Here is a 13,687-nt window from a genome sequence, read left to right as displayed (position 1 = left end):
GGGTAATCAAGGTATGCTTCTACAGAGGAGAAAGATACCTGCACCTGCTAATGCAGAGAAGTTATATGAACAGGAAAAAAGTAGCCACATGATCCGTCCTATGAGGATCAACTGGGAAACCACAGACGAGAGAACCTGACCAAGATCTATCAGGACAAGGTGCAGCAGCGCCACTAGATTTACCGATTGAAATAAGGGAAGATGAGTACGGGAGAAGGATAACAGATAGACAACCCCGAGAGATGACCATCCACAAGACAATTGGTCCTGGCTCCTAACGGTGTTAGCCCCTAGACCACCTCAAAAAGCCTGAATGACAGCTTAGCAAACATCTTTGACGCAAGGATCATTAAGTATCTGCTCATGGAATACAGGGAGTCTTCATTCAAAGCTGGAAGATGCAGAGGTCATCAAATTCCTGGGCTTCTTCGATATCATAATGCTGGAAGAAACATGGGCACTTACGAATCTTCCTCTAATTGGTTACAAGGAGTTTAATAAATCTGCAGTTAAACACAACACATTTGGAAGAGCAAAAGGAGGTTTGTCAATTTATATAAACTCTAAGCTCGTGGCGAAACCATCCGGAGGACAGAAGGGAGATCAGACCCTTTTATGGGTTCGTTTGGACAATTGGGCAAAAAACATACATGACCTTCTGATCCTGGTCAATGTGTACATCAACCCGAAAAAGAAAGATTTGGAAGCCAACATCCTGCTAAAACATCTGCTACACATAAAATTGCATACAATTCTGCCCATTGGCTAATTTCCAGAGATTTTAATCTTAACTTATTTCACATACCAAGTGAGGACCATGTACAATTAGTGGTTCCACTGCCCATTCAAAGTCTACCACTCTGGAGAAAGCAAGACAAAGTTGGGGCTAAGCTAACTAAGAGTTGTGAGTTAGCAGGCCTCTTTGCACTAAATGGGCCGCTATTGTCGGATACACCCCCAGCCTGGACAAGAGCCATGGAAAGGGTTGTTTCATATATAGATTACAACCTGGTAAATGCCCCTCTATTCAAATTTATGAGAGACTTTAGAGTTCAAGATCATTCAGAAAGTGACCATAATCCACAAATAATTACGATCTGGAGCCAAGTGCCCAACCAGGAAGAAACAAACCTCCTCAATGGGAACTTTGTTCTGAAAAATTAAAGCGACTAAAATGGAGTTCATTTACGATCACAGCTCAAGCAGAGGAAGCTACTGGAAAACTGGAAAATATGGCTAATGATCCAGTAAGGTTAGTTGCTATATGGGAGTCATTCACAGAAAGTTTCAGCAAGCAATCTTCAGGGAGGCGCAGGGCAAGGGGGGCATACCTGCGGAAAAGAAAGACCGTACTCATGCCACCGGCTGTACGACTGAGGAAATCGTGAGTGAATAGGCTTCAGAGACAATTATGGAAACATCCGACTGATTAATGAACTTTAAAGACTCTACGGCAAAAAAGAAAACGACGAAAGAGGGACATTTGGCTTTTTAGATGAGCAAAACAGGAGACATTATGGGCAAAACTACATTATGCATTGACGGTGACAAACGCCAATCGGTTCTGGAGCCTGATTAATAACATTGAGAAAGAACCCAGAGCTGCGAATAATGCAAATGTCACAGAGGAGGCATTTTAAAGAAACATCCCTGACAGATACCAGTATAACTCAATGGGAGACAATGAAGGTTGATAGGGAGCCTGAGGAGCCCATCACATTCACTCCTCTTGAAACAACTAAGATAGTAGAAAAAATGCGCCAGGACTGTGCTCCCGGTCCCAATGGCCTACAACAGGCCCTATTTAAATAGTGTGTATATAGATGGGAGGCATTTTTCGCTATAATGTTTAATCATATTTTAATAACAGGTTCCGCCCTAGACAATCGGAAGGGCTCGATATTCCACCCCATATAAAGGGGGGGAAAAGCTTCCATAACTTCCAACTATCATCTAATCGCCTTTTTAGATGCAGACCTAAAATATTTTTCCATAGGAATTCTGCAGCATTTAGAACAGTGGGCCATGGACAAAGGAAGTCTCCCTATTAACCAAACAGGCTTTACAAAAAAACAGGGCACGCTAACAAATCTCATGGCATTAAGTCTGGTAATGAATAGAGCAAGGGCTACCGGGACATCCCTTTACATGTGTTTTGTAGACTTTAAAGCTGCATTTGATTCTGTCCCCAGAGATAAACTATGGACTATGGGCTGCTGGAGTATTTATTAAATGCTATTATTATGCTCTATTCCAATACTTGGGTTAAAATCAAATTGGGTGACGGCTCCTTCCTATCCAGGCCTATCAAAACCACTGTCTGTCTGAAACAGGGCTGTGTTCTAGCGCCGCTTCTTTTCAATCTGTATATATCAGATCTATCCCTAGCCCTGGAAAAGCAGCCACCCCATCCACCAAGTTTAGGGGGTCTTCAAGTATCCAACCTACTCTATACAGATAACCTGTTGCTGCTCAGTAACTCCAGAGTAGGCTTAGAGAAACTCTTGAACTACTTAGGAAGATATGCGATAGCTAATGAGTTAGAAATTAACTATGGGAAATCTGAAATAATCCCCTTTACCAGCAAACCAACCTTACGTCCTAAGTGGTTCTCTGGAAATTAGCCAATGGCCAGCATATTGAGGAAGTAGTAACATACACATACCTAGGGGTCAGGATTGACTCTAGAGGCACATTTGCAGCCCACAAAAAAGTAATAAGGGGGAAGGCATAAGCCTTAAACCCGGCCTTCGGCAACCTGGCAAAGTCCATTCTTGGGCGGCCCCTAAAACCAATGACCATGATTATGAGAGCGAAATTACTTTCAACCCTCGCATATGGGACAGAAATAATGCAGGGGCAGAGGTAGTCATGCTGGATAATCTATTAGTAAAATCTTATAAACAAGTTTCCCAACTACCCAGGTCAGCCTCCCCAGCCCAAATCAGACTAGAGTTTTCACTAACAAAGCCATCATTGGTAAGGCCGGCAGCTTTTGTCAACGGCTGCTACAAACTCCATTTAGCTCTCAAAGGGACTTTAGCAAACCTAGTCTGGCATGAAATCAATCTTGAGAGGGGTAAAAAAAAAATTAAGGATTACTGGGAAAAAAGCATAGCCCACCTTAAACTGGGTGATTTGAGATGCAGCTTACTATCAGCACCAGCCTTCAGAAAAGGAGTCAACAAATTGGCTAAGATCTTAAGCCGTTGGAAGACGTGGAGGCTCTATGAAATCGATCTCATGGATGGTTAGTCCTAAATTCTATGTGCGGGATAAGGAACCCCGTATCCTATCCGCTACATTAGCATGAAAAACTAAGCAAACCCTTTTACAGATGAGGTTGTGAGACCTACCAACTCTGGATTTCCTCCCGAAATGGAAAAGAGAGGCACGATGGCAATCACAGGCTTGTAGACTATGTCATCAGACTAGGGAGACCCTAATCCATGTGGTTTGCATTTGCCCAGCTTTGAGACGCCAAAGAAGGGAACTCCTGAGGAAAGAATTTAACATCCTGGGAGTTCGGTCCTGTAGGTCGGTTGTCATAACAGCTCTTGACCCAAGTAATGAAAAGTTAAACACCAGATTAATTCAGTTTCTGAAACTTTTTACTGCCATAGCGCCCCCAGCAAGCTCATCTAGCACCCCTTAGGTACAAAATTTAATTGTCTAGTCCTATAAAATCAGAATTCATCTCATAAACATTAGTTATTGGTGATGTAGGGGTTTTGTATACCTCAAATGCATCCTTTAGATAATAGGCTGCGTTGCCCAAAAAAGATGCCGAAGCCTTAAACATCCTCATAGTGATTTTTTTATTATTGCGTCCATTTCATTAAAACCACAGGTTTTTAGGTTCCAGAATTGCATTTGGGTTTCCTTTGCCCTAATCATGAGGATCTCGTTTCAGCTTTTGTTTCCTGCTCGCATTTTACTGTTTGTATATATTTTAGGTTAATGCTTATTTGTATTTGTATCTTTCAGATGCGTTTTTATGGTTTTTATTAACTAATAAAATATTTTTTCTATTACCAGTGCATAAATTGTTCACTTTATGAAGATTACTTTTTGTAAAATACACCTTTTGGATTGAAAACTTCACTAGTCATGTTAGAAGCATATGCATGAGCCACCTCTTGATAAACATGGATAAAGGTAAAGTACATACCAACTCCAAGGCCCTGATTACGAGGTACAGAGTACTTGAAGGGTGGAAAATCAGAGCTCAGCATCCCTAAAAACACCTGTATTGCATGGTAATAACCCGGGTCCATTGTTCCCACACTCAGAAAATTTACATTTACATTTACATTCATAGAGTGCCAATATGATAACCCTTGTCCCGTAAAGGGGCAGGAACTACAATGGTAAAATTCCGGAGCCTGCTGGACCACTGTCTGCTCCCTGATGCCAACTTGTGAAAAGGACGCTCTCTATTATGAACAACTTCCAGTTTGGGAATACGTTTAAGCTCTTTTGAGGTGTTAATATCCAAACTATGGGCCAAATTTACTAAAAAGTGGAGCAGTGTGGTGCTGCACCACAATTTGCAGCACTGCAATGCGTCACTTTAGGAACGCTGGGGTGCACTGTATTTACTCAAATTTGGCGTACCCCTGTGTTTCCCACTGTGTAGGCGCTAAATTTAGCTGCCAGCACCAACGCAGGCAACCTTGCACCACAGTGGAAGGGTGTCTGCATTGAGGTGATTGATTGTTTATGTGAAGGAAGGTGTCCCTTCCTGAACATAAACAATCTGCAATGGCAATTTGGCACTTCTATGTGTGCTGCAGAACGCAGCACACGTAGAAGTACCAAATCGTAATTTCTGAATGATTGCTTATGTGCAGGAAGGAACACCTTCCTGCACATAGACAATCATTGATGACCTTTAGCTCCTTCTATGTGTGCTTCAGAATGCAACACACATGGAAAAAGCAAAAATGAGGAGGAATAAAAGTATTCCTTCTTGTTGTGCCATGCTATGGCCACCACTAGGGTGGCATTAGTTTTGGAGCTGCCACAGATTTACACATTCTGGTCAACCTTGGGCAGTGTCAAAAGCAATGGGTGTTGCGGTGGAACGTCCACCGCAACACCCATTTCACACCTCTCTGATGCAGAAAACTGCATCAGAGGGGCTAGTATTTACAAGGGGACGTTAAGCCACAAAAAGTGGTTTAATGCCGTCTTGTAAATGTGGCGCATTGCACAGCACCACCGGAGTATCACAAAAAGTTATGCTCTAGTGGTGCTAGGGCCTTGTGAATTTGGCCCAATGTGTTCCAACCACAATTGGTGCTTTAAAGCATACATACACTTCACTGAGATTAACAAGGAGGGAAACCTCTATCACACAAAAATTTCCTTGGGTATCACAAAGAGTAGCAATGTGTACATTTCAGTGTGCAAATAGATCTATAACTTTAGTGCACTGTGATATCGGTTTTTGCAGTTGCAAAACCTGCAAGTTTGCTTAGTGAATGCTTGTTACCACAAAATAAATGTTGAGGTCAAAAGGCCATGGGTGGTCTAGGTCCCTTCCATGGCTGGCTCATCCCAAGATAATCTAATCAGTTTTAAGACATCATAGACTTATATTAACCCCTAAGAAAACGCCTTTGTTTAGCAAAATTGACTGTAAATCACCACGGATACTTAATCTTAGTAAAACTCAATTGGGGCTACAGTTATTATTCTTGCTTCAAAATAACTTATACACTGCAAAGGAAGTTACTCAATAGAAATCTTTCACCATCTGAGCCGCTGGAGAACTTTAACTTACCAAGTTTCCATCTGTGAGGACAGTGTTGAAATGATCCGTCATTGGATAGTGCTCCATGGCCATAAATAATGTGTTTAAAACAATGCAGATGGTTATAGCAAGATCCACAAATGGATCCATCACGATCAATTTGACTATCTTTTTGATTTTCAACCAAGGCTCACAGCAGTCCCAGATCAAAAAGGAGTTGGCAAATTTATACCAGCATGGTGGGCATTTTTGTCTGGATTCTTCAAGTTCTGTAAACAAAACAGATGTGTACACTGCTTACTAAACAACATGATATGGATGTAAAATATTTTTTTTGCTATCAGACACTAGGGGGCAGATTTACAAGGCCTTTGCGCACCTTAGTGCCCCTTAGTGCCACATTTGTTGCAAATGTGTTGCCGCAAATGTGACGCTAACGGCCATTACCATGCTTAAAGCAGGCGTTAAAATAAGGCTTCCATTGATTTCAATAGGCCTCTTAACACTCTACTGGATTAGCATATTTTTTTTACACTAATCCAGTATAGTGTTACAATAGCATAAAAGAAATGACAATATTGCCCCTAACATGCACCATGGTGCGTCTTATTGTAAATACAGCGCTACCATGGTGACAGTAGGGGACGCAAGAGGTACGCAAGAAAAGTGGTGCATCTCTAGTGATGCTCCACTTTCTTGTAAATACAGTATGGCCCTAGGTTTACTGCCCAACACTTTAGAAAAGTCGTGCTAGTCAGAGTGGCTAATACAACTGCATCCCTCTTGACACTCAACTCTTCCATCTGGACTCCATTACGTGAACTGAGGATCGTCCTTGGGCACCTGCACTGGTTTCCATTTCAATGCAGGCGATTTATTATGCAAGTTTCTATGAATTTATATAAGCATCTTCTTATATTGTGGATAATTTGACATTGATGAGGATAAAAGGAAAATAAATGCACAATCGATCTCCTCACAGATGGAGTTCGTCAGCTTGTTCTGCTTAAATGTCAACAAAATCAGGCAAAGACTGGTCAGGCATGCGCTCCATCATGCCCCATTAAGGCAAGGTTGGTGTCTGCACGACTGTACTGATATACAAAGATTAATTGCAAAACCTCGATTTGCATATATATTATAAACAGGGCTGATTTCATCAAGGGCAAGGAAAATCAATCTAATACTTGGGGTTAAAAGCAATTCTGCGCTTGTTTGCACATTGTGCTAATTTTAAATATCTTGATTAATGAGAGCTAAATGAACACACACACAGCTCTCACCTTTTAGTATATGCAAAAAAGCTAATGTACTATAAATATTTAAATATGCTTTCAAATCCTATTTCAATGGTACCCATCCTTTATTTCTCACATAACGTTTAAAAAGATAAAGTACGTACGAACACATCCATGCCCTCTTATTTAACCTTCGTAAAGTTACTGCAGAAAGGCTGGTGTTAGGAGTACCTTCCATTGTGTTTGTTAGTATGCTCGCTATACTCTGGGCTCTTCCCCGCATAGTATGATCTTCCAGTAAATCCATCGATATGTGATAGGAACTGGTCCTTCTCTTTCGCTTTTCGGTCTCTGTTGTTGTGCCCTGCAAATTAAATAAAGTCAGCCATTGAAACTGCATCATCATCTACACAAGGATCATTCGGTACCATGCCTGAACGAATTATCTAGTACACTAGCATAATCTTGAGTAATTTTGCATTAAGGTTGTTGCGTAAAATTTCTGAAATTATGCTATTAGGCCACCTCCGCTGCAAGTATTTGGTGTGAGGGCACATGAACTACATGAATGACCAGAACTCAATCAGCTGTTTTTGTGTGAATGGCACTGTCACGTCCAAAGAGGACACAAGAACGCAATTCACTCTAAAATGTAGTGCCAAGAGTTTCGAAAGAACAAATGCCACTGTGATTCTTCGGAAATGGGGTTTTATTTGTGTGAAATACAAGACTATGAAACAGAGAATGCCATAAACAAAACATGTTGTATCGCGCCCAATGTTGTTCTCTCGTTACATACACATCCCTTTGAATAATGGTTGTTTAAAATTAAAAAATAACACGAGAGCCTCTGGGGACATAACATTACAACATGAGCCTTCAAGTGCCTGCGGTGCTTAGAGTGGGACTTCAGATTCAAGTCAGCCATTCCTCCCTCCTCGGCTCAAGATATAGCTCAAACATACTGATGTCAATTGAGTTGGCTACTGGAAAACCTGCAGCAGCCCCAGAATGCACAGGACAAGGTGCCCTTGAGTGTTTCATTGTTAAAGGGCACCCCCTTTTATTTATCTTTTCCCTTTCCAACAACGTGCCTCATCTTTCGCTGTCTTAAGGAAGGAATACAGCTTCTTTTATCTCCATGTTAAGGCCTTCCCTCTTCTCGGTTATCCTTCTCCTGAGACTTGTTTAATCTTTCCCCTTTCCTTTAATCCCCTATGTGTGTATCTCATCTTTTTTCTTGGTATGTGTTTCAGTCACCTTAGCCCATCAATGTGTTTTCCTAGTTCTCTTAAGTCATGCTTTGAGGCGTTTCTCCCTTTTTCCTATCGCTTCCTGACTCACGCTGTCCTGGTCTCTTCCGCTCCAAAAGTTTAACAGTCCTTCAATTCTGTCTTCCTCCCTACATTCTACCCCTTTCTCTCTTTCTCACTTTGTTCAATGCTCTGCGTCCTACTGTCCTCTCGTGTATTGTACTGTATCTAATCTTTACATAACACCTGGTCTCCCTTTCATCTCTCTGCTCTTTGGGTGTAGTGCCAAAACACTGAAGTTTAAATATTGTGCTACAAAACTACTGCAGCCAGAACAAAATATTGTGATAGTATATATAAATAGAGAGATGTAGATTTACTAAACGTTACTCCACAGAGATGCACCTTGACAATATATGAATAACTTCATGCTACAGAAATGTAGAGTTATGAACAACAACTCTTTACCTTCACAATATTGTGGAAGTCAAAATTCTGGCTACGATATTTAAGTAGCACAATACATTTATGCTTGATCTTTTAACGTTCAACCTGTTTCATGGTCACTATAAAGAACAGGACGGGGTCAACAACCTACAATTACATCCACTTTTAGCTGCAATCATGAAAGCCCCTTGCCCACTTCTTCTGTGGCCTTTAATAAGATCTCTCACCTGTGTAACGTGCCAGGCTGAGGTTCTAAATCGCCAGAGAGGAAGAGACTTATTTCACTTGCTGGAACAACAAGCACTTGTTACTACAGTAAGTGCCCAGTCCAAGTTCTACAAACACTGAATTTGTTTCATGGTTGCAGCAAGTCAAATGTAAACGCATGGACAAATCTTAGTCATCTATGGCTGATTCTGTAAAATAGGATGGTAGCTCTTCACTTCGAACCTCGATCTGGCTCCTGGTACTTCTAATATTACCCTGGATATCACACTCCTGAATGCAGGTGTTGAGGCAACCAGTGTTTTATTTAAACATTTTGTTAATAGCATAAACAACTACTAACAGTGTATTTATGTTGTCTACAATGCACCATCGTCTTACATCGATGTAATAGGTGACATAAGTGTCACATCATCCATCGATGGTTGAGGCAAACCTTTGCAGATTGTTAGTTTTTTAATTATTTAAGACATTTTCAAATTATTTTAGGTTTTTTGTTGTCTCTTTGACAGCCATAAGTAAACTTGCAGGCTTGGTGATGCAGGGAGTACTGAGAAACATTTTGATTGCATTACTATATTTGAACCCCATGTGATGACATCCTATATTCTCTGTTCAAAAACGTCAGGATGCCCCAGAGTCACCAAATAAGTCTCAACCCAGGTGATGCTCTTCCAATACATGAATTGGGAGCATTAGTCTAAATTAGACTCCAAATACGGTAGAGATTGTTGCATTATGGATTCTGGCAAAACACAAAGACTTAGGCCCTCATTACAACATTGGCGGTAAATGCCGCTTACCGCCGTGCAGAAGACCGCCAACACACCGCCGCGGCCGCTGAATTCCGCCACAGCTATTACGACCCACAGCTCGGAATCTGCCAAAATCCAGACACCCACAGAAGTCCGCCACACCAAAGATCAGTGATAAACTGGCAATAACAAAACCTCCACCGTCAGGCCAACAAGAATATGTCCAGAATATCATGACCCATGAATCCACGCGGCGGTCTTTCAACCACGGTATTCCATTGGTGGTACACACAGCTGCGCTCAAAATACACACACATTTACAAAACACTACCACATTGGACAATTTGAAATACACACACCTGCTACACATAAACACACCACTCCCACACACCCAATACAATATAAAACACACACCCACATCACCCACAAACTCTTACGACCAGAAATTTAGATGAAAGGCAGAGAGACAGCACAGCAAAGACTACACCACCATATAGAGGCACACAACACCATCACACATACACATCCACGCACAAAACACCACACACCCCTAAACATCACCCCACACATCACAGCACACACCACCTCACACATCACCCACACCACCCCATGGCACCGCAAAGACACCCCAGGTTTTCTGAGGAGGAGCTCAGGGTCATGGTGGAGGAAATAATCCGGGTAGAGCCACAGCTATTCGGATCACAGGTGCAGCACACCTCCATAGCTAGGAAGATGGAGCTATGGCGCAGAATCATGGACAGGGTCAACGCAGTGGGATAGCACCCAAGAACACGGGATGATATCAGGAAGAGGTGAAACGACCTACGGGGGAAGGTGCGTTCCGTGGTCTCAAGACACCACATCGCGGTTCAAAGGAGCGGCAGACCCCCACCTCCTCCCCCACAACTAACAACATGGGAGGAGCAGGTCTTGGCTATACTGCATCCTGAGGGCCTTGCAGGAGTAGCTGGAGGAATGGACTCTGGTAAGTCAAATCTTAACTACCATATCCCCCACCGTAACTGCATGCTATCCCATCCCCCCACCCTCGCCCTCAACCCATCACTCCAACTCCTCACATATGTCCCACTATCACAAACCACACATCCCAACACCAAGCCCTGCATGCAACAACAAAGCATGGACACCCATCACCATTGCATGGCCACTACATATACCCACACAGACCCCTAAACAATTAGCACACAAGGTCCTACACAAGAATACAAGCACTGGGGTACAGGGTCACCCACCCATAGCACACCATGGCACACACAGATGCAATAATCTTGCCTTTACACCCCTGCAGGACCCCTACCCAACGTCACCGGACAGGAGGTTCCAAACGTGTCCACTCACCCACCAGAAGAGGCCCACAGTGATGACAGCAGCTCTGTCCAACTGGATCTAGATGACCAGCCCGGCCCATCTGGGACCTCGGGACAGTCGGTTTCCCTCACACTGGCACAAGCCACAACAGAGCCTTCCCCCTCTGGAAACACCAGCACAGCGCCCACCCAACGGGCCCATACCTCTGTCCCCATGACACGTCAAACAGCAGTGTGTCCACCACTACAGGGAACCCAGGCTAACCCACCACCCCAAGAACAGCAGGTACCTGGGGGCAGTGGCAGTGGGCACACGGTTCAGAGGACAGAGGCACAGGAACACAGGGGAACTGGGAGGGCTGCTGTGCGACAGGGGGAGGACAGGCCCAGGGAACCCACTCTCCACGCGGCCCTCTCCAAAATCATGGGAGCCTACCACCATTCCCAGGAGACGATGGCAACGGTACTGGCCAAGTTTCAGGAATCCCAGCGGCTGCAGGAGGAACAGTATTTGGGGTTCAGGGAGGAACTCAAATTCATCAATCCCACCCTGGGCACCATTGTAGGGGTGCTGAAGGAACTCGTCAACACCAGGAGGGACACTGTGGCACAACAAGGGGCCCCTGCCACAGGACCACGACACCAGCACCCCGCCCCCTGCAGATGGAGAACCACCCCGCAAGCGGTCCCTGAGATCCAGGACAAAGACAGAGAACAATGCCATGACCCCCTCCAAGAAATGAGACCACCCTGAATGTCATCCTTTTGTCCCACTTTGTCACCCTGTACATCCATCACCTGCCCCAGCTCCACTTCCTATGCCCCTTTGGACAATGCACCTGTGAGACTAATAGACTCTGCCATGGACATTCCTCCACCATCACCCCTGGCCATTTTACAATCCCCTCCACTATTTAGCACTTAAATAAACACCCTTAAATCACAAAACTATCTGGAGTCAGTCTGTGCTTTCGCAAATGTGTATTTGCAATAACTGGGTAAAGATGCAATATCCATTGTATTGTCAACATACCAATGTCACACAGCTCTAGTCCATGAGGAAACAAAGCAGATGCCACACAGTGGGACCCACATCTGTGAAATCGAAAGAGAAAGTGACAACTCAGGGTCCATACACTGGGTGAAAGTGACAGACAGATGAGAGGTAGAACAAGTTTATCAGATGTAGCAGGCAGTGATGTCTTCTTACCTGTGTCTCACTGGAAGTATTGATGAACCACTGTGTTTCTGTTGTCGATATCCTCTTCTTCTGCTTCCTCGTCTTCACTGTCCACAGGCTCCACAGCTGCCACAAGACCTCCTTCAGGACCATCCTCCTGCAGAAAAGGCACCTGTCGTCGCAAAGCCAAGTTGTGCAGCATACAGCAGGCCACGATGATCTGGCACACCTTCTTTGGTGAGTAGAATAGGGAACCACCTGTCATATGGAGGCACTTGAACCTGGCCTTCAGGGGGCCGAAGGTCATCTCTATAACCCTCCTAGTTCGCCCATGTGCCTCATTGTAGCATTCCTCTGCCCTTGTCCTGGGATTTCTCACTGGGGTCAGTAGCCATGATAGGTTGGGGTACCCAGAGTCACCTGCAAATGTCGAGGGACAACTGTTAGACACACACTAACCCTTAGGGACAACCCCAGACCCAGACACCTAGTCACACTGTATGGGGTCCATGTCCTCACCTAATAGCCACACACGGTGCCTCTGGAGTTGCCCCATCACATAAGGGATGCTGCTATTCCTCAGAATGTAAGCGTCATGCACTGAGCCAGGAAACTTGGCATTCACATGGGAGATGTACTGGTCGGCCAAACACACTATCTACACACTCATTGAATGGTAACTCTTCCGGTTTCTGTACACCTGTTCACTCCTGCAGGAGGGACCAATGCCACATGTGTCCCATCAATGGCACCAATGATGTTGGGGATATGTATCAGGGCATAGAAGTCACCTTTCACAGTAGGCAAATCCTCCACCTGAGGGAAAACGATGTAGCTGCGCATGTGTTTCAGCAGGGCAGACAACACTCTGGACAACAAATTTAAGAACATAGGCTGGGACATCCCTGATGCTATGGCCACTGTCATCTGAAAAGACCCACTTGCCAGGAAATGGAGTACTGACAGGACCTGCACTAGAGGGGGGATACCTGTGGGATGGCGGACGGCTGACATCAGGTCCGGCTCCAACTGGGCACACAGTTCATGGATTGTGGCACGGTCCAGTCTGTAGGTGACAATTACATGTCGCTCTTCCATTGTCGACAGGTCCACCAGCGGTCTGTACACCGGAGGATGCCGCCATCTCCTCACCTGCCCCAGCGGACGTGCTCTATTAGGAGAACAGCGAGCAGAGGGTCAGCCAACACTGAGGTACGAAAACACAACTTTATTGCACACATTTTTAAATCCGCTATGTGCCTGTCTTAGTGTGTATGCAAGGCCTAGAAATGTGTGACGCATTTTAAAATAATGCCATGTGGACCCCTGAAATGGCGGCTGCCTGACTTGTAATGTGGGACAAGGGGATATGAAGTAACTGCGCTGGCGTTGTACACCGTTGCGGTAGGCGGTCGAAGACCGCAGCACAATCCTCCATTGGTTAACATTGGACCCTATGGGTCCCAGGAGACAATGACGATGTACGCCGGCGGTGACGGTACG

General features: G+C 44.4%; 1 protein-coding gene across 1 annotated transcript in view; it reads right to left on the bottom strand.

Annotated features, from left to right (window-relative positions):
• The window catches only part of LOC138285386 (sodium channel protein type 2 subunit alpha-like), a 745,466-nt gene that overhangs the window by 402,340 nt on the left and 329,439 nt on the right, over positions 1-13,687 (bottom strand). The window contains exons 13-14 of the mRNA XM_069225255.1: positions 7,228-7,360; positions 5,789-6,027 (exon numbers count right to left, since the gene is read on the bottom strand). Coding sequence (XP_069081356.1) covers positions 5,789-6,027; positions 7,228-7,360 — 372 coding nt within the window. The remainder of the gene's footprint in view (positions 1-5,788; positions 6,028-7,227; positions 7,361-13,687) is intronic.

The sequence above is a fragment of the Pleurodeles waltl genome, chromosome 3_1 (assembly GCF_031143425.1).
Source record: "Pleurodeles waltl isolate 20211129_DDA chromosome 3_1, aPleWal1.hap1.20221129, whole genome shotgun sequence".
Taxonomy (NCBI): domain Eukaryota; kingdom Metazoa; phylum Chordata; class Amphibia; order Caudata; family Salamandridae; genus Pleurodeles; species Pleurodeles waltl.
The sequence above is the reverse complement of the archived record's forward strand: the minus strand, read 5'-3'. Positions and strand labels throughout refer to the sequence as shown.